The following is a 20456-nucleotide window of genomic DNA, read 5'->3' as shown; positions in this document are numbered from 1 at the left end:
ATGAGTGTAGGTAACAGTAACTCCTACAGTGTCAGTAACAAAGACAGTAAGCATCACATGTTCTCAAAAGGGAGAAGACACAGATCTATATATTATTTGTATATCCCAATTTGTAGATATGTGCACATTTTAAAATTATGGTTCAGACAGAAAATGTCACTACTGTATAGTGAGAAACGGTAACCAGGTGATCTGTGTGTCTGGGTGTAAATTGGGGTGGGATGCTAATCTTCTCTTGTGGCTTTTGGCCCAGATGGCCCTTCAGACAGTGTAAAGGACTACCTGCAAAATATACAACCACCCGAATGCTGGTTGGGTCCCTTGGTAGTGGCCTCCATCTGTGATCCCATGATGGTGCTGTTGGTAGTTGCTCCTCATCCTTTCCACTGAAGCAAATGCACCTCCATTCAAGAACAGCATCAGCTGGCCCAGTCATCACCACTCTCTCTCCTTAACTGCCTACCTGAGGAGAATAAACACACCAAGGAGTAGCCAACATGGTTGCTTCTCTGTATGGTTGAAGTTGTATCAGAGTTTGGAAATCTTACTTTTGGACTAATCCCCAAGTTTTGGGCTGGGATGGCATGATATCTGTAGTCCAGAAATATTATTTATAATTCATTCCTTTATTTATCCTCCCTGCCCCTTTAGCTGCCCTCATAGGGCCCATTGCAGCAGTACTTTTTCATTTGTACCATTGACCTCAGTCATGGCAGCTGCTATAATCTTGGAGGCATACTTTTCTTTTCCTTCAAATTCTGAAAATTAGTGTACCCAACATTTGTGAATCAGTGACTTGCCTGCTAAAGTTTTGCCTGAATTGTTGTGTGGCGAACTCACTTAAATGCTAACGAGAAATACTGTATTGTGCTCTTTTTGTTAATTTCTAATTTTTCTCACAGTTGCCTGTTTGCATGCAACGTGTTTTGTGTATTCTTTAGATGGCATATTTAGTATTTCTCATGCTGTTCACTTACACCGTCTTGGTGGAGATGCAGCCAACACCCAGCGTGCAAGAATGGCTTGTGATCATCTACATTTTCACCACTTCCATTGAGAAAGTCAGAGAGGTATGCTCTTTTATTTTATTCTGATTTTGCTGCTCTCTATATTTAGTAGGGATTAAAAATAATATATGCCTACAGTTATGTATAGGGTAGATCACCATTAATCATCATCATAATATTTAATAATCTTAGAACTGCAGAGCTGGAAGGGACCCTATGGATCCAGCCCCTGTCCAGCCCCTGTCGAAGAGGCGCAGTGGGGAATTGAACTCCCAATGTCTGGCTCTGTAGCCCAGAGACTTAAACCACTGAGCTATCCAGAATTTAAAATTGTCATGTTATGACTGAATTTCTTTCCCAAAAGCACACCTGAATCACATTGAATCATTCTGTTGGGTGTACAGCATTCCAAAATTTGAAAACATTGAAAACCCGTTTCATTGCTAAGATACCATATGTATTTTGAATTAGAAACCTCCTAAGTTTTAGGGTGTGACTCCACAGAGAGGGAAATGGAAATTCACTTGCACACACTTGCTGCGAAATTGCATCAGAGAATTTGGGTTTCCCTGGATCTCTTCTCTTTGACTGGCTACACAGTCAGGGAGGAGGAGAACCTTGTTTGGAGCTTCTTGCAGTTCTACTTATAGCCCTGCAGATGGCATGTTACAAAAGAACAACCTAATAAGTTGTAAACAAGCATTTCCTTCATCATTCCTTCGTCTTATCTTTAAAAGAAAAAGAAAATTCTTGACAATGCAGAGAAGCTTTGCTCTTCATTCTTAAGCTGTAAAAAAAGAGAGAGAATGTCAGTGGAGAGAGGAGAAGCTGTGAGGGTGTGCTGACAGGGGGTCTTTTTTACATTGGTTCAAGCATTTATCCACCTGATATGAATGGATCTGTTTTGTATTATATTAAAACATATGCATTCATATCAAATACATTCCTCTATTTCTTGGGGCTTTCCAAATAATGAAATCCTATTGCTTAGCTTAAGTTACACTGGAGTAGCCCCATCTGAATTAAGGAGGATTTGGTGAGTCAACTTCTCCGTAGATTCCATTGACTCAAGTAGGTCTATTCTAACTGTGACTTACTTTAGCATAGTAAATGGAAATTAGAGTAGGGCTCTTTGACTAAATGTAGCTTTTAAAGGTGTTGACTCGCTGAATCCCCACTGTTTCATTGGGCTTACTCTAGTACAATTTACTATGCTAAACAACACGATTTGGCTACCCACTCCCACTAACAATGTACTTGAGAGCCTGATTACACTAGGAAAAAGAACTGCACTTGAATCAGGTTTAGCAAGTTTTAAATCCTTTTTAAAAAGGTGATTATATGATGCACAGGGACACACAGATTGTGATGTACACATTGGCTCAAAAACCATGTGACCATAATTTAACACAATATTTAAAACCCTGATCCAGCTATCCATTCATGTTCTTAGTGTAACCATAATATCAGTTCAGCAGGAGTAAAACAAAATTCCTTTTTATTGTAATGGGCAGGAGATAAGACAAGATAATGTGGAATCTGCCTTAGCTATGTAGAATGGTTAAAATTTGCCTGGACATAGACTTGTTGTTGTTGTTTAGTCATTAGGTCATGTCCGATTCTTCATGACCCCATGTACCAAAGCACGCCAGGCCCTCCTGTCTTTCACTGCCTCCTGGAGTTGGGTCAAATTCATGTTGGTAGCTTTGATGACACTGTCCAACCATCTTGTCCTCTGTTGTCCCCTTCTCCTCTTGCCTTCCCTCTTTCCCAACATCAGGGTCTTTTCTAGGGAGTCTTTTCTTCTTGTGAGATGGCCAAAGTACTGGAGCCTCAGCTTCAGAATCTGTCCTTCCAGTGAGCACTCAGGGTTGATTTCCTTCAAAATGGATAGGTTTGGTTTTTTTCCAGTCCAGGGACATAGGCTAGAGATCTCTTATATAAGTACAAAAGGCTTGGGTAAAATGTGACAACAACGTGATGATGGAGAAGTTCATTGAATTGTAATTTTTGCTTTAAAATGATTTCATGTTCTCTGCTGATTCATGTAACCCCAAGGCTGTTCTTTTAGAAAGCATTACCTAATGGGCCATGCCGTGCATGGACACCCAAGATGGACAGGTCATAGTGGAGAGTTATGACTAAACGCAGTCCACCCTGAGCAGGAACTAGCAAGCCACTCCAGTATCTTTGCCAAGAAAATTCCATGGACAGAAACAAAAGGCTAAAAGATATGATGCTGGAAAATGAGCCCCTCAGGTCGGAAAGCATCCAACGTGCTACTGAGGAAGAGTGGAGGACAAGTACAAGTAGCTCCAGAGCTAATGAAGTGGTTGGGCCAAAGTCGAAAGGACGTTCAGCTACAGACATGCTTAGAAGTGAAAGGAAAGTCTGATGCTGCAAAGTACTGCATAGGAACCTGGAATGTAAGATCTATGAACCTGGGTAAGCTGGCTGTGGTCAAACAGAAGATGGCAAGAATAAACATTGACATCCTGGGTGTCAGTGAACTAAAATCGACAGGAATTGGTGAATTCAATTCAGACGATTATCTTATCTATTATTGTTTGGCAAGAATCCCATAGAAGGAATGGAGTAGCCCTCATAGTCAACAAAAGAGTGGGAAAAGCTGTAATGGGATATAATCTCAAATATGATAGAATGATTTCAATACAAATCCAAGGCAGACCTTTTAACATCACAGTTATCCAAGTTTATGCACCAACCACAGATGCTGAAGAGGTTGAAATTGATCAATTCTATGATGACTTGCAACACCTTCTAGAACTGAAGGTTCAAGAGATAAAAGGAACAACAGGCAGGTTTGGCCTTGGAGTTCAAAACGAAGCAGGGCAAAGCTACTAGAGTTCTGTCAAGAGAACAAGCTGGTCATCACAAACACTCTTTTCCAGGTGACTATACACATAGACATCACCCTACTTATTTAACTTACATGCAGAATACATCATGCAAAAGGCTGAACTGGATGAATCGGAATTAAGGTTGCCAGAAGAAATATCAACAACCAGATGATACCACTCTGATGGCAAAAAGTGAGGAGGAATTAAAGTACCTCTTAATGAGGGTGAAAGAGGAGAGCGCAAAAAAGGGTCTGAAGCTCTACATCAAAAAAACTAAGATCATGGCCACTGGTCCCATCACCTCCTGGCAAATGGAAGGGGAAGATATGGAGGCAGTGACAGATTTCACTTTCTTGGGCTCCATGATCACTGCAGATGGTAACAGCAGCCACAAAATTAAGGGACACCTGTTTCTTGGGAGGAAAGTGATGACAACCCTCAACAGCATCTTAAAAAGCAGAGACATCACCTTGCCAACAAAAGTATGCATAGTCAAAGCTATGGTTTTTCCAGTAGGGATGTATGGAAGTGAGAGCTGGACCATAAAGAATGCTGACGGCCGAAGATTTGATGCTTTTGAATTGTGATGCTGGAGGAGACTCTTGAGAGTCCCCTGGACTGCAAAGAGAACAAACCTATCCATTTTGAAGGAAATCAACCCTGAGTGCTCACTGGAAGGACTGATCCTGTAGCTGAGGCTCCAATACTTTGGCCATCTCATGAGAAGAGAAGACTCCCTGGAAAAGACCCTGATGTTGGGAAAGTGTGAAGGAAAGAGGAGAAGGGGATGACAGAGGACAAGATGGTTGGTCAGTGTCATTGAAGCAACCAACATGAATTTGACCCAACTCTGGGAGGCAGTGGAAGACAGGAGGGCCTGGCGTGCTCTAGTCCATGGGATCATGAAGAGTTGGACATGACTTAATGACTAAACAACAACCTCATGCTTGTACTGGTTCTGGTCTATTGAGTAGAATTTTAGAGAACACTATGTCTTATGCTTAATTAATTTCTCAGGTGCTACTGTATGTGTATTATGCTGCAGATCTGCTTGAAATGTCAGATTGTGTTGAGTTATTGTGACACCCTTCATTTCTTTATGTATTGCTACACTTACTAATAGCACCATTTAACTCAAAAGGAAGTCATGTGTATAAAGTTATTCCTCCATGTCTTTGCTTTCTTAAGGTCTGGAGGCTCACATTTCAACATTTTTTTTCACTTGTAACTTATCAGTGTGATCATAGTATTTACAATTAGGCTTTACGGTATAATGTGTACCAATTTTTTTTTCATGGCCTCCCAAAGATTCCAGTTCATGATTTGTTTAGTAAAGCTGACAAAACCCTTAGGGGCACTCTCATTGTTCAGGAAGGAAACATGTTATTTTCCACTTACCTGATTTTGAAAACTCTCTTTTTCAAGATTGCTGTGCCCTTGATAAATGACAAAGATTTGTTTTTTTCTATTTGTACCAAAGCAAACCAGCAAAATTAATTTGTTACTTTATTTACAAGAGCTGTTTTGCCTTTTTTCCATGCCTCCAGCAGCTTATGCTTGACCTAGAACTTACAACAAGTAATCTTACATTGCCTTGAGTGTGTCTCATGATAGTTGCTACTATAAAGAAACCTAAATATAGAGATACATCTGTTCCACTTTTGACTGGTTAGACATTTTGGTTTGGTTTTGGTTAGGATGGGGTAGACGTCAGTCTCCCCTCCCTGAGGGAAGAGTGTGAACAGGTGAGCTTGGGCACTTGGAAAGGGTCTACCTCCACATCCTTCCCTGCGTCAGGTGGGCACAGGTTGGATCCCTTCTCCTGGCTATTACCACTGATTGATTCCTGTTCTGGAGCCAAAGGACTAGAGAGGCCAAGAGTGATGGGAAAATGAAGATGAGAAAGCCCATCAAGGAAGTCTCTCCACCAAGAGGAGAATAAAAGGGAGACAGAGGAAGAACAGGATTTTCTATTTGTTAGGAGGAAGAGGAGAGCAAAGCTGAAGACAGTGTGGACTCTCTTAATAGAGAAGACAAACTTCCAAGAGGAGAAGAAAATTCGATATTTAGGAATACAAATTACAAAGAAGACAAGCACACTATTCAAAGATAACTACATGAAACTAATGAAGGAGCTACAGAACAATTTGGAGAAATGGGACAAATTACAACTATCTTTGCTGGGAAGAATTGCGGCGATTAAAATGACTATCTTGCCAAAAATCTTATTTTTATTTCAATCAATCCCTATCATATTAAAACAGTCATTTTTAAAGAATTTAATAAGATAATCATGAGATTTATATGGCAAGGTAAAAAAACAAGAATTAAAATTAAGGCAATGGAAGATGCTAAGCAGAGGGGCGGCTTTGGTCTTCCTAACTGGGTTCTGTATTATAGGGCTTGTATCCTAGATTGGATAAAAGAATGGATCACTAGAAAGTGATAGATTACTTATCTTGGAAGGACACGATTTGCAATTAGGGTGGCATGCTTATTTGTGGTATAAAAAGGACAAAGAACAAAAGAATTTTAACTCACATATGATAAGAAAAGCTTTACTGGGAATGTGGAGAAAGATTATACAACAAGTTTATTACAAAATACCTGTATGGGTGTCACTGATAGAGGCCTTTACACAACCCAATCTTATGATAAAAGCAAATCTTTTAAGATATCAAGATCTATTAAAAAAGGATGGTGAATTAAGGTCTAAAGAGGCGCTAGAGTCGCAGAATGTATATTTAGACTGGTGGCCTAGAATACAACTAGAATCTAAATATATAAAAGATAAAATAAAGGGTTTCTACTTACAGCAAACGATTTTCGATAAACTGTTATTGGGTTCAAAAGAACAAATTGTTAAGAAAATGTATAATTATATGTTGGAAATTAAAATGCAAGATGAAACGGTTAAAGAACCTATGATTAAGTGGGCACAAAACATAGGGCACAACATTGATATTGATCAATGGCTGAAAATATGACAAAATAACATAAAGCTCACAAGATCGGTTAATTTTAAAGATAATATATATAAGATGTTTTATAGGTGGCATATGACCCCAGAAAAACTGTCAAAGATGTATACTGATGTATCAAATAAGTGTTGGAAATGTGAAACACAAATGGGAAGTTATTATCATATGTGGTGGTCATGTGGAGTAGCGAAAAAATATTGGAAAAGAGTACATGCTATGTTACAACAAATTTTGCTCTGTAAAGTGCCACTAATCCCAGAATTGTTTTTACTAAGTATGATACCCGATAATATAGATAAGTCAAAGGAACACATAGTTATATACATTATTACGGCAGCCAGAATTATGTATGCTAGAAATTGGAAAAGTCCGATGGTACCGGAACAAGAAGATCTTATTGAAAAGATACGGGAAATAGCCGAAATGGATATCTTATCAGAAGTCATGAAAGATCAACCCTTGCAAAAGGCAACAGAAAGATGGGACTTAAATGGACTGAATCAACAGGCAGTAGCTGAACATATATATTGAAATGAGAACTTTATATACAAGGCACAAAAGAGTAAATAGAATGATTTAAAATTTGATATGGCAATAGGTATAGATTGAATATTAGTATGTCATTGTCTCCCCTCTTCCTCACAAACTCCCTTTTTCCTTTGTCACCCCTTATGTTAATTTTTTTAAAAAAAAATCTGAAAAAAAGACAGTGTGGACTCTCTGTAGTGAAGATTTGGACCCCACAGTGTGCACTAGCTATGGGGCTCCACAGGGCAGTGCTTGCTTAGGTCCTGTATTTATTTATTATGGTCAATGGTCCAGAAGATAAAAATGCATTATACAAACAAAATCACATAATATCAGGTAAAACCTCTAATAGTATTGCTCTAGTGTAGACACTTCTGCAATGGCCCAGAACAATCTGGGGGAAACCAGTGGAAAATGGGAGGAAATTATTCCCGTTCATGTGCAGAAAAACATAAGGTTGTTTTATGCTCCTAAATGTTTATGTTCATAAATTTCCTTTGTCCCTTAGGTGTTCATTTTAGAGCCAGGAAAGTTCAGCCAAAAGGTGAAAGTGTGGATTTATGAGTACTGGAATTTTACAGATACTATTGCTATCGTCTTGTTCATGACTGGTTTTGGCTTGCGCTGGAGAGATCCTCCACTTCTAACAGCAGGAAGATTAATTTACTCTCTGGATATAATATTCTGGTATGCCAGGCTCCTTGATTTCTTTGCCGTGAATCAGCATGCAGGTCCATATGTGACAATGATGGGGAAAATGGTAAGTATTTAACTACATGTTATCATTCCCTGATGAAGATGCCATTTTTTTCCCTTCTGGTATGGCTTTAGTAGCTACATTGGGGCGAAGAGACTCCCTGAAACATGCAGGCTATTATAACACATTTGAAATACGACTAAAATTTTCTCAGGAAGTGGGAAAGGGTATGGGAGAGGCAAGAAGGGTACAGACATATATGTATCTATGCATTGATAAGTAACTATTCTTATTGTATCATAAGTTCCTGAGAACTGCTGCAAGGGCAAACCAAGGCTATGTAGCCCAGTATTGTTTCTAATAGTATACATCCAGATACCCCTGAAGTTCATATCCTCTGTAGCTAGTCCTCAGCTCCAGGCTACTATGAACCCAGGACGCAGAAGATCCACCTGCTCTTATGGATGTAGATACAGATATCTGTATCTGTGTTTTTAAAACTCACCCAAAAACATCGTTGAAGCCTCATGGTTGTTTCTTGTCATTGTGATTGTGAATTCCCTAACAGTATTATAATGTCATTGTGGAAGTTAAAAAAATTCAAGATGTTGCTATTACAGAAAATGCTGAGTGGATGGACTAAAGCTAGTAAAGTCAATGTATTCTTGAAGGCTTTCATGGCCGGGATCCGATGGTTGTTGTAGGTTTTTCAGGCTGTTTGACCGTGTTCTGGAGGTTAGGTTTGTTTTGCCATTGCATTAGCAGGAGGGAATGTGGAAAAACACTTTGTAAACTAGTACACAACCAGGATTCTACAGAATAATAGCCTATCATTCTGTGTGAATGCAACCTATGTATCCTTTATCAGTTTTGTAAAAATAATTTTTTCTATTTGTTAGTCTTTCCATAAGTAGATCTGTACCCTTCTATAGTTCATTTACGATTTATACACATGTGGTTTTATGGACTGTAATAGCAATAAGTGAGTGCTTCTCTATGCACTGGGAACTATTTGTATTTCATACTTTAAACATGATACTGCTCTTGATGCTGATACTGTGTACGATTTTCTGTGTTATGCAGGCAGCAAACATGTTCTATATTGTAATTATAATGGCCATAGTCTTGCTAAGTTTTGGCGTTTCCCGAAAAGCAATACTTTCTCCACACGAGCAGCCATCCTGGACTCTTGCACGAGATATTGTCTTTCAGCCATATTGGATGATATTTGGTGAAGTATATGCTGGAGAAATTGATGGTAGGTCTGCTTTCACCAAAATGCTATTTGCAACCTTCATGTAAATGACTGTCTGGACCTGGAAAAGTTACTGTTCTAGAATACAGCTGCCAGACAGACATACCCCACATCTCTCAGGGGCCAAGCTAGCTGGGGGATTCTGAGAACTGTATTCCAAAAAGTAACTTTTAAAAGTTCTGATCATTATGCAGCATGTTTTCTTAAATGTTAACAGAAACCACTCAGATTAGGTGGGATGGATAGAAGTGGTAAGGGATTTTCTTAACCGTTCACTGCAGCGTGCTCTGAAAGTAACAGCAGTAATTAGATACCATATTTTTTTGCTCCATAAGATGCACTTCCCCCCCAAAAAAAGTGGGGGAGGAAGTCTGTGCGTCTTATGGAGAGGTGCGTCTTATGGAACAAAAAATATGGTACTTCTCAACTTACTTGCGATGAACGATAATCCTGGGCAAATCACACTTGCTTCTCACCCTTTCTGTCAGCTCTGTGGTTGCTCTTTTTCACAGGTAGAGTCCTGTGGTGACGGTATCATTGCTGCCTACATGTATTGGATAGTCTTAAAGCCAGGATCAGGAACTGGGACAAATTAGATTATCAAATGTAGGGAAAGCCAGGTGTATAAGATATTGCTGTGGTGCACTTTTGTCTGAGTCCAGGAGGAAGAATATGCATAACTGAGCGTATGAGGATTAAGTCAGCACCTTAAGAGGAGAGAGGCAGAGGAGGAACTGGGCTGCTAATCTTTTCCAATACTATTTTTTGGTCAACCAATACTTTAATGTCTAAGTTAACAAAAAGTCCATAAGAACACTTTAAAATTTTAACAGTATTACTGTATATAGGTACACGTGTTGGAGAACACATTACTCTCTGGAATAATTTCAAAGGCCTTTGCTTTATGGATGCATGATCTGTAAAATATGGAGGAAAGGCCGATATCTGGTCCTTTGCCCAACTGTTACTCACTAACAAGTGAACAGAAGAAGCTAAGATCTAAATCCCTCTCATCCTTGAACTGTTAGTGTTGCCTTGGCAAAACTGTTTCAGCCTCGGGTTGCAATCCTATAATGCTACTTGCTTGAGTGTAAGGTCTCCAAACACAATGAGAGTGGTTTGGGAATTAAACATCCTTGAGATGTCATCCTATGAAATTACTTACTTATAAAACAGAAATAATGCTAATGATGCATGAATTCTATGAACATAGAAATAACATCAAGTAACTTGATAGGACTGTAAGCAGAATGTATGAGATAATACCTAAAAGGCCATGTGCACAATCAAGGGGCTATAGACATCTTTGATAATATTGAGGTGCTTTGTAGTGTGGTGGTGGTCCTGAGTACAGACCTCAGAGCAACTGAAGAGATAGTTATTTTGGACTGCACTAAAATCTGCATTCTAATGCATGAAACTCCCCAATGAAGGCATAGTTCAACTGTGTCTCAAATTTTTTAAATCTTTCTTTTGTTTTAATATAAAAAAGAATTATTCGAACAAACTTCAGTGTTACATGTACTTTAGGGGAAAGAATCCAGATATTGTATGGAACAGATTATTTAAGATTTCTGGAGATACTGCATTTATAAAAGTCAGTGAAGATTTATTATTATTTTTGTCCTGGCTGATGCTCTTTGCCTCTGAATGGAAGATCTATGATTCATCAGCATACTATTCCTGTGCCAGTTTAATATACAGCATCTTCTTACTGAATTTACAGCTTGTGAATCTGACTCAGACTGTCCTCCTGGTTCCTTCCTCACACCGTTCCTCCAGGCTGTCTATCTTTTTGTACAGTACATCATAATGGTCAATCTGTTGATAGCTTTCTTCAAGTAAGTGCCTGGGATATTTCCACGGGTATCATTTCCACCGGTGTTTCTACAGGATGGATTACATTAAAAGACCTATCCCAGAGGTTTCACAAAAAAGGAGAAATAGTTGAAACTGAGGAGGGGGAATATGAAATATAAAGGCCCATAACAAAGATGTTGAGAGCAGGGAAGACTCCTGTCAAGAAGGTGTATTTATTATATTTTCTTTCCCCAGAAGTGCTCCCTCTTATATGTAGTGTTGATGGACTTGCCCTTAGCATCTGATTCGCTCCATTATGTATTTTACATCTCTGATGCTTTCTTATGATTGACTGGGCTTCATTTTCAAGTCTGAAACAAGTCTGGGCTTCATTTTCATGTCTGGGGAAATCCTGTTATGAAAGGAAAAAAACAGCAATTTCTCTCAAAGTCTAGTTTAACTGGAAGTAGATGCCATCTCTTATTGTCTTGCAAATGCCTTTGTTGAATACTCAGTAAATTCTTGTTTATCTGTAACAAATCACAATTGGGATATAACTTCAGGAATTATTTTCAGAAGTTTAGGGACAAAAGAAAAGTTTCAGACTGAGTGGACAACCGTTTCATACAGCTAGTTTAGACTCAGCTGAACAGTCTAAAGCAGAGCTGAACAATTATGGCCGTTCTGGTGATGTTGGACCACAGTGGCCATGATCCCTTACCATTAGCTCAGCTGACAAAGGCTAATGGGAATTGAGGTCCAACACCATCTGGAAGGCCACAAATGTCTATCCCTACTTTTGGCCTTTTAAGAGTTACCCATATGCTATATAACATAAAGTGGAACAGTATATGTATTGAAAATAAGGTATGTTGGAAATTCTCTGTATGTCAACTGAAGAATATTTCTTCTTAGTTGTATGACTCTCTGTTGCAGCTCAGAGAAACAGGCCATAAGAGTTAAGAGGTTTTCTTAGTAAAATCTTTATGACAATTATAGCTATGGCCAGTTAGTATGAAATGGGTGTCCACATCTATGACAAACTTTGAAATCCCAGCCTTTGTGCAAGTTTCTTATCCCTATACACTTCATTTAGTCAACGTTTTGTCCTTATTTCATTACCTTATTTTAAATAATAATTAAAGAATACTTGAATGCAGGTATTTTAAAAAATTATTTAGGAAAATATCATATGGACTTCTCTCTCTTCCCTCTTTCCCCCTGCAATTGACAGTAATGTTTATTTTGATATGAAGTCCATATCAGACAAACTCTGGAAGTACAACCGTTACCGATACATCATGACGTATCATGAAAAACCATGGCTACCACCCCCATTCATCATACTGAGCCATATTGGCATCCTTGTAAATCACCTCTGTCATCGCCGGCTGCCAAATGAATTGGATCAAGAAGAAGAGCATGTTGAACTGAGTAAGCATAGCCTGAACGTTGTCCTTGTATTTCTTCCATAAAGACCAAAACATACAGCGGGTGTGAGTCGACTCCAAATCTACCTACCTATATGTACACACCAGGTGAAAGAAAGCTCTGAGAGCCATTTTTTTTTCTGGCCCAGGACTCTGGAATATGTAAGTCCCCCCTTCAAATGAAACTGGAAGTGACTAGAAAGTTACTTTCTTTTTAAAAGAACACTTTTAGAAAAACGAGTGTTTTGTTAAAAGACAGAACAGGGAGCTACCATACATCATTTGAGAGAAGAACCATGTTCCCTGGAGGTTTTGACCCTGATTTTTGTGGCGCTGCGGGTTAAACCGCAGAAGACTGTGCTGCAGGGTCAGAAGGCCAGCAGTCGTAAGATCGAATCCACGCGATGGAGTGAGCTCCTGTTGCTTGACCCAGCTCCTGCCAACCTAGCAGTATGAAAGCATGTAAATGCGAGTAGATGAATAGGTACCACCTCGGTGGGAAGGTAAAACAGCGTTCCCTAGTCACACTGACCACGTGACAACGGAAATGTCTTTGGACAAACGTTCGCTCTATGGCTTGAAAATGGGATGAGCACCGCCCCCTAGAGTCGGACATGACTGGACTAAAAATGTCAAGGAGAAACTTTACCTTTACCTTTGCATCTTGTCATTCCTGATATCAGATTGGTCTCCATATATTATTCTCCCATTAAAAAAAAACACAAACCTTAGCATAGTAAGTCACAGTTGGAGTAGGCCCATTTGCATCAGTAGAACTTATGGAGGAGCCGACTCACCAAATCCCCGTTGATTCAAGGAGCCTACTCTAGTGTGATGTATTTTATTTTATTTCTTAGATTTTTATAACTGTCTCATTAGTGCAAAGCACTATTCTGGGCGTATAACAATCAGTGACTGCAACAATGAATAAAAATAGTACAACTATAACAAAAAAACCAAAACACATTAAATACGTTGGAAAAAAATACATTCACTATGCTAAGCAACAGGATTTTGGCCCCTGAATGTAAAACTTATGATCAAGATTCTGTAACTTAATGCTTTTATTGTTCCTAAAGGTAAGAGTTGTTCTATGTACTATGTGCAGTGAGTCAGTATGACTTCACAGGAATTTCTGTGTGACAGAACAGCTGAAACTCTTCCCTCTAGCCTGCACTCCCTAGTTGTTTCTGGTTTAGCACATCAGGTATGAGCGTAGTAGATTTTCTGGATGCATCCGAGTAGAAGAGGTGAGATGTAAGAAGTTAGCACCACCTAGTGGTATCTGAGTGCAAATATGCTTCTGTAGCACCCGATTAATTCCTTATGAGATCATATATGACTTGCAATTAGGTTGCAATCTATTGGGTCAATATATAATTGATTTATCGAGGTGTGAGAAGGACTTATCTATATGTTAAACTATGCAAATTCAACTTTTACTTGCTATCTTACATTTTTTATGTAATCACCACTAATATTTTCAGAACAACAGTATTGTGAAAATAATAAAGGTAATTTTTTTCCTAAATGAATTGTGAGGGCGAGTTATAGCAGCCCATAAGGGCAGTAGTTAAGAAACAGAAACACACATGCCCTCAGTAATGACTGAAATCCTTATTTTTTTTAATTGCTAAAAACTATTATTGTTTAAGTGAATGAATCAAGAGTCAGCAAAAAAAGGCTCTTTTTTATTTTCCATTCCCCTTTCCAACTCTACTATGAATTGATGTGCCAGTTTCCAGAGCCCATTTCAAATCAACAGGAAGAGCTGAATTGGTCATTTGTACTGTATGGGGGCAAGGAAATTTCTCTTTAAAATATATTTTCAACTAATTCAGTTTTGGCCTACTTCAGCCTTTCAGGAAATGAAGCAGCATTTGTTTTCACTTAGTTGAGCAAGGAAGTAGGTTAAAGACTATCCAAACTTGTAGGCTGTCTGAATAAAAAATGAAATTTTAGTTTTTGCTGTTACACTGCCTTTGCCATAGATGGTTTTACTACACCTTTTAGCCACTGTTACTTTTATTCTCTGGGACGTGGTGGCACTGTGGGCTAAACCGCAGAAGCCTGTGCTGCAGGGTCAGAAGACCAAGCAGTTGTAAGATCGAATCCACGCGACGGAGTGAGCGCCCGTTGCTTGTCCCAGCTCCCGCCAACCTAGCGGTTCGAAAGCATGCAAATGCGAGTAGATAAATAGGTACCATCTCGGTGGGAAGGTAAACAGCGTTCCGTGTCTAAATCACACTGGCCATGTGACCACGGAAGATTGTCTTCGGACAAACGCTGGCTCTATGGCCTGAAGAGCGGGATGAGCGCCGCCCCCTAGAGTCGGACACGACTGGACAAAAATTGTCAAGGGGAACCTTTACCTTTACCTTACCTTTACCTATTATTGTTTATTTAAAAATATAAATAAAAAGCAGGAAAAAGAAGGAGAAAAGAAACAAAGGGGAAAAGGGGGAAGGAAAGTGGAAATATGGAAGATATGACTGATGTGGTGACATATTCATTACTATAAGCTAGCTGTGTACAAAAATAAAAAACAAAATCGTCCCTGGCATCCATAGAAGACACATTAATGCAGCGTTACAGTCTTCCAGCCATTAAATGAGGGATGGCAATTATTTGTCTTCCCAGCTTTGGAAGCTAAGGATTTCAGCTGTAATAAGACCATGTGGGGTCTACCAAGGACTAACAAGTATATATATAATCTTCAGACCTGCGTCCTTTAAAAAAACACGGACGTGTTTATTACAAAAAATGGAGAGAAACTGATTCAAATGTGTTCTAGAATGGGTGACAATGTGCCACAGAAGTTTGATAAGGCCTGTTACAAATACCATATATTTGTTAACGATCTCTAGATGGAGGTTTGAATCTGCTATTTGGCTCAATTGTAGCATTTCTTTGGTGCCAAGTTGCAAATGGCCTGTTGTGCTGGGATGACAGAGCTATTCTCTACATGCCATAGTCCCTATTTTATTTCCGCTTCCTCTCTCTTTTTTCACCCATATATCACCATAAGTAAGGATATGAAAATCTTACAGTCTCCATCTTGTTACATTTTTTTGAACCCCACCAGCATTTTACTGTAGTCAGGAGCTGTTAAAATCTATTTGATGCGAGACTCCCCAATCCAACAACATTCTTCTCCATCCTAGACTGCAAATAACAGGTTTAGCATCACATGTAATTTGACCCTGAGATGTAAGTCTCTGCATCACTGTGGTTAAAATGTACTTCTTACTGCTGTAACCCAGAGCTGTACCTGAGTGACGAAGAACTAAAAAGACTTCATGATTTTGAAGAGCAGTGTGTGGAAATGTACCTTCATGAGAAGAATGAGAGTCTGCATTCCAGTGACAGTGAGAGGATTCGTTTTACAACTGAAAGGTAAAAAGGCTGATCCTGTGGCAATACTGGTTGTACTGCAACTTGTATGAAATTTCCTAGTCATGTGAAAATAAATTGACGTTCAAAATCTGAAGTGTTTAAACAGATGGAATTAAATATATTCAGGATTGTAATGCTGAGAAGCATTGTTGTTCATATGCCACTTTATATTGATTAACAGATGCTCTAGAGAAAAGTCAACTTTTTGATCTCCTTGAGTATTTTCAAGATGAAAACATATTCCATTGTCTAAGTATACAGCACCTTGTATGGCAGGGATAAAGAACCAGTGGTCTGCCACACTATTACCGAAGGCTGCAGATTCTCCAATCTGCTATGCTGGTTTTGATCAACCATCATAGTATCTTTTAAGAGTCTTGACTATCAGTAATGCATAACCTATTTTGTTCTGATGAAGTCTTTGAAAGCTTCCCTGACGTTACTCAACTAAGCTGCCAGTGATCAAAATAGAGGCCTCTGATGAAGGAAGGAAGCATTTATCCCAGCTAACTTATGGACTGGACTTTTTAATGTATAAGTACAGTGGTGCCTCACTTAACGGGCGCCCTGTTTAACGATGAATCCACATAGCGATTAAGTTTTTGTGATTGCAAAAGCAATTGCATTGCGATGATTTAAATAGTAAAAAATTGCTTTGCGACGATCGGTACGCTGTTTTGCTTACCGATTTTCGCATAGCTATGATTTTAGAACAGCTAATACCCGTGGTATTTTTTTTACCACGGGTAAAAAAAATGACCGCCCGCTGTGTTTTCGCGCCCATTCCTTGCTTACCGGGCAGCGAAAATGGCAGCCGTATGGAGGATTTCCGCTTAAAGGTGAGGTTTTTGCCCATAGGAACGCATTAAATGGGTTTTAATGCATTCCTATGGGCTTTTTTATTTCGCATAGCGACGAATCCGCATAGCGATGATTTTGGCTGCACGGATTATCGTCGCTATGCGGGGCACCACTGTATAATTTCACAATCTAAATGAAAAGAGGTTGAGGGCTGAAGTTGTTTTGGGAGACTTGGGACCTGCCATGCATGTGTGTTTGCATGAGAACTGTGCAAGGAATCAAACAAGGGCATACAAATGGCCAAACCCTTCCTGTTTATTAATTGTTGTCATCTGCATGCATTAGTTCTGTTACAGATCCATAGAGTTTTAAAAGACAATATAGTAGGCAATCAAATTCACTGAAATAACAGTTGTTATTGTTATGTACCATCAAGTCCCCTCCAACTTACGGTGGTGACCCAATGAATAAATGATCTCCAGAATGTACCGTTTTCCATTGCCCTGCTCACAGAACAATACACTCTTATTATTCTGGCGCATTTTGCATTTCTCTCTTGAACTTTATATATTCAGTGTATTTCATTAATTTGTTCCTTCCGTGATCTCATTTCTTTTTGTGTCATTTTCTCTAACGAAGTCTGAGCTGTGTCTGTTTATGCATGTGTATCCATTACATCCAGGCCTTCTGGGCCATAAAAAAGAAAGTCAAGTACTGCCAACTATTTTACTTTATAGATTGATAGTGTATTATAACAGATTCTTGAGCATGGAACTTGATTAGTAAAGTGCAGAATGCATTCATATGTTTACTCCACTAATTCAGGGTAGAGCAGCTTGTCAACATCAAGATGCTTCTGGGTTGCTGATCCCATGATCTCTTATGCTGAGAAGACCAGATAAGGAGCAGAAGTTCTAGCAACTTCTGCAGGGCCACAAGTTGCCTAGCCCAACACTATATCCGGTGGTTCAGATAGGCAGGATATAAATCAAATAAAATAAAAAATAAAAAAATACACTGATTTCCAAACAAAATTGATATTTCTGAAAACTAAGACTGTTTCATAGCCTATAAACATGCAGAAAAGTAACTTTCTCATAGTGTATATGCTTTTTTCTCTCCTAGGGTTGAGGAAATGTTTTCACAACTGAAGGAAGTGTATGAGAAAGTATTTTACATTAAAGATGCTTTGCTTGCACTGGACAGCCAGCTAGGACATTTACAGGACCTCTCTGTTTTAACGGTCGATACTCTGAAAGTCATCTCAGCTGTGGATACTTTGCAAGTTGAGGAGGCCCGTCTTGCGGATAAGAAATATCAAGCCTGTAGGAAGCTTCCTCATAGTTGGAGCAATGCTGTGAATTCGAATGCTTTGAGTGTTCTGGAAAGTATGAGCAATAATTACAGTTATTACAGCATGCCACCTTCTCTTCAGAAAAGCTTGGCACCAAGCCATTGGCTATCAAGACTTGGTCAACACATCCTCAGTGCCCTAGATTACCATGAGATCGAAGTGACTGATAAGTGTCAGGAGATGAAAAGCGATACTCTAACCTCAGGGGTATCATCAGAGAGTAAATCAACCCCTAGATTTGGACAGTTTCTTCTCATTCCTTCTGGTCAACAAGGATCCTCTGAAGACGTTGGCTTAGATTTCGCCTTTTCATGCTCTCTGAATGAGCTTAGAGAAAATAGACTGAAGGTTAACCACCAAACCAAGCATGATGGCACACATGTTCAGCTGAATGTAAACAGTGTTGCTGCTGATGCTACAGGAAAGCCAGTTATCAGCCAAGGAGTGGAATTTTCATCATCTGAGGTGGTTGGCGAGACTGTTTCTGGACACTGTGTTCCAGTGTTCCAGAGTGTTCCTAGCATGGTCAATGACATCTCTCAACCTTCTCATCATGAGGAACCAGGAGGAGGTTATGTAAATTGGGGATTCTCGGATGATGATGAAAAGGGTTTTGAAAGTAGCAGCCCAAGGCAGCAGCCAAGCATATATCCTGCTGATCATTATGACCACAGTTCTAGTCCTCAGCACAAGCCAATAAAGAAATCCAAATTATTCTGCCACAGCTCTGACAAATCAGGGTACAGTAGTGATTGCTCACAGTCTCGTCTTCAGCGCAGTGCATCAGTCTTGATCGGCTCACTTAGGAAGAACTGGTCCTTTCAAGAAGGAAGTGGCTTTTGCTCCCACACTGCAGAGAAAGTGAGGAAAGCCTGCAAGATAAAAGGCAATAACATGCTGTTTTGTCAGTGCTATCTAATTAGTTTTGTTGTTGCTTGTATGATTTCATCTCACAGTCCTCTGCTGCTGTCTCTCTCTCTCTCCCCCCCCCTGACATTTTACAAATTATCTTGTAACATTTTCTGTGTTTAATGTTTTAGGTTTTTAAAATGATGCTTGTATTTTTTCTCTGTTTTTGTTATTCACCTAGAACTTTGATGAAAGGTAGAATATAGATGTTTTTAAAAAAGAAATGCATATTGCTATGCAGAAAAGCATTTTCCAGTAAAAAGCTTTAGGGTTTTCAGATCTATTTAGTTTTCATGGTTCTAGTCATTGTTGGGTTCTGGTTTTGAGTTACCGTGTTTCCCTGAAAATAAGACAGGGTCTTATATTAATTTTTGCTCCAAAAATGCATTAGGGCTTATTTTCAGGGGATGTTTTATTTTTGTCATGTTCAACAATCTACATTTATTCAAATAGAGTCATGTCATCTTCTGGTTGCTGCACAATGGTGCACAATGATGGAGGGTGGGATTTCACTTAACTTGGGCTTATTTTGGGGGTAGGACTTACATTACGAGCATCCTGAAAAATCATACTAGGGCTTATTTTCAGGTTAGGTCTTATTTTCGGGGAAACAGGGTAGTTATTCCCCTCTATTCTTATTCTGAGCCATCTTAGATCTGCTTCCTTTCCCTGTCATCTTCTCAATTTTAAAGCATACAAATATTCCAGTTCAGAGTTCTATGGCAAACAAAATAAAGATAACTTTGTGAGAAATGAATATTTATTTCAGCCGAGTAACCTCTTCAAGTGATTAATTATATTTTCATAAATCCGCAGTAGAGATGGGCACAAACTGGGAAAATGGCAGCTCGTTATGGTTTGTAATTCATAGCTATTCACAAACCACAAACTTTCATGAACTTTCTGTTTAAATCAACCATTTCATGGTTTGTGTGATTTGAGAGTTCCAAGAGGAGTTGAATGGTTCCTGCATGAGTTGGAGACACCAGTGTTGCAGCAATTATTTGGCTGAATCTCCTCTCCACTCCCTCCAAATTTGGTGAAGATTGAATTATGGACATCTGAGTTATAGCCTCCCAAAACAGGTGCCACCAGAGTTTTTTTAGCAGTTGGCTAATAGTCGGTATTTCATTTCATACTGGGCAGATATGTCTCCCCAAAGTGCCCAGAAACAAATCATGAAACAGCCCAATTTGGATGCAACTTTTTTTTTTTTTTTGCTTTGTGGTTCATTTCATGCCCATCTCTAATTGGCAGTTATCAAAACGTAAGTGCAGCAGCTTTTTAAAGAAATGAAAGCTTGAAAATTTACAATTGAAGAAAGAAAAGCAAGCACTTACTGTCAGCTTCACTTATTTAAAATTGGCGTTTACTGATCCAAGTTGGCCTCTTCAATTAACTTTGATGTAGAACTTTGATACCCAACTGACTATCTCT

The 20456-nt window shown here is 39.1% G+C and overlaps 1 protein-coding gene and 1 long non-coding RNA gene across 2 annotated transcripts in view; one reads left to right on the top strand and one right to left on the bottom strand.

Annotated features, from left to right (window-relative positions):
• TRPM6 (transient receptor potential cation channel subfamily M member 6) overlaps positions 1–20456 on the top strand; it is a 120013-nt gene that overhangs the window by 53983 nt on the left and 45574 nt on the right. The window contains exons 20-26 of the mRNA XM_072992227.2: positions 942–1070; positions 7886–8137; positions 9158–9332; positions 11056–11170; positions 12364–12563; positions 15823–15955; positions 17882–18996. Coding sequence (XP_072848328.2) covers positions 942–1070; positions 7886–8137; positions 9158–9332; positions 11056–11170; positions 12364–12563; positions 15823–15955; positions 17882–18996 — 2119 coding nt within the window. The remainder of the gene's footprint in view (positions 1–941; positions 1071–7885; positions 8138–9157; positions 9333–11055; positions 11171–12363; positions 12564–15822; positions 15956–17881; positions 18997–20456) is intronic.
• Positions 12906–15831, bottom strand: LOC144586605 (uncharacterized). The gene is made up of 2 exons (XR_013541522.1): positions 14949–15831; positions 12906–14199 (listed from the first exon to the last, which is right to left on the bottom strand). It is a non-coding gene; the product is annotated as an uncharacterized LOC144586605 (long non-coding RNA).

Source organism: Pogona vitticeps, chromosome 2, assembly GCF_051106095.1.
Source record: "Pogona vitticeps strain Pit_001003342236 chromosome 2, PviZW2.1, whole genome shotgun sequence".
NCBI classification, from domain to species: domain Eukaryota; kingdom Metazoa; phylum Chordata; class Lepidosauria; order Squamata; family Agamidae; genus Pogona; species Pogona vitticeps.
Note: the sequence above shows the minus strand (reverse complement) of the source record. Positions and strands in the feature narration are given on the sequence as shown.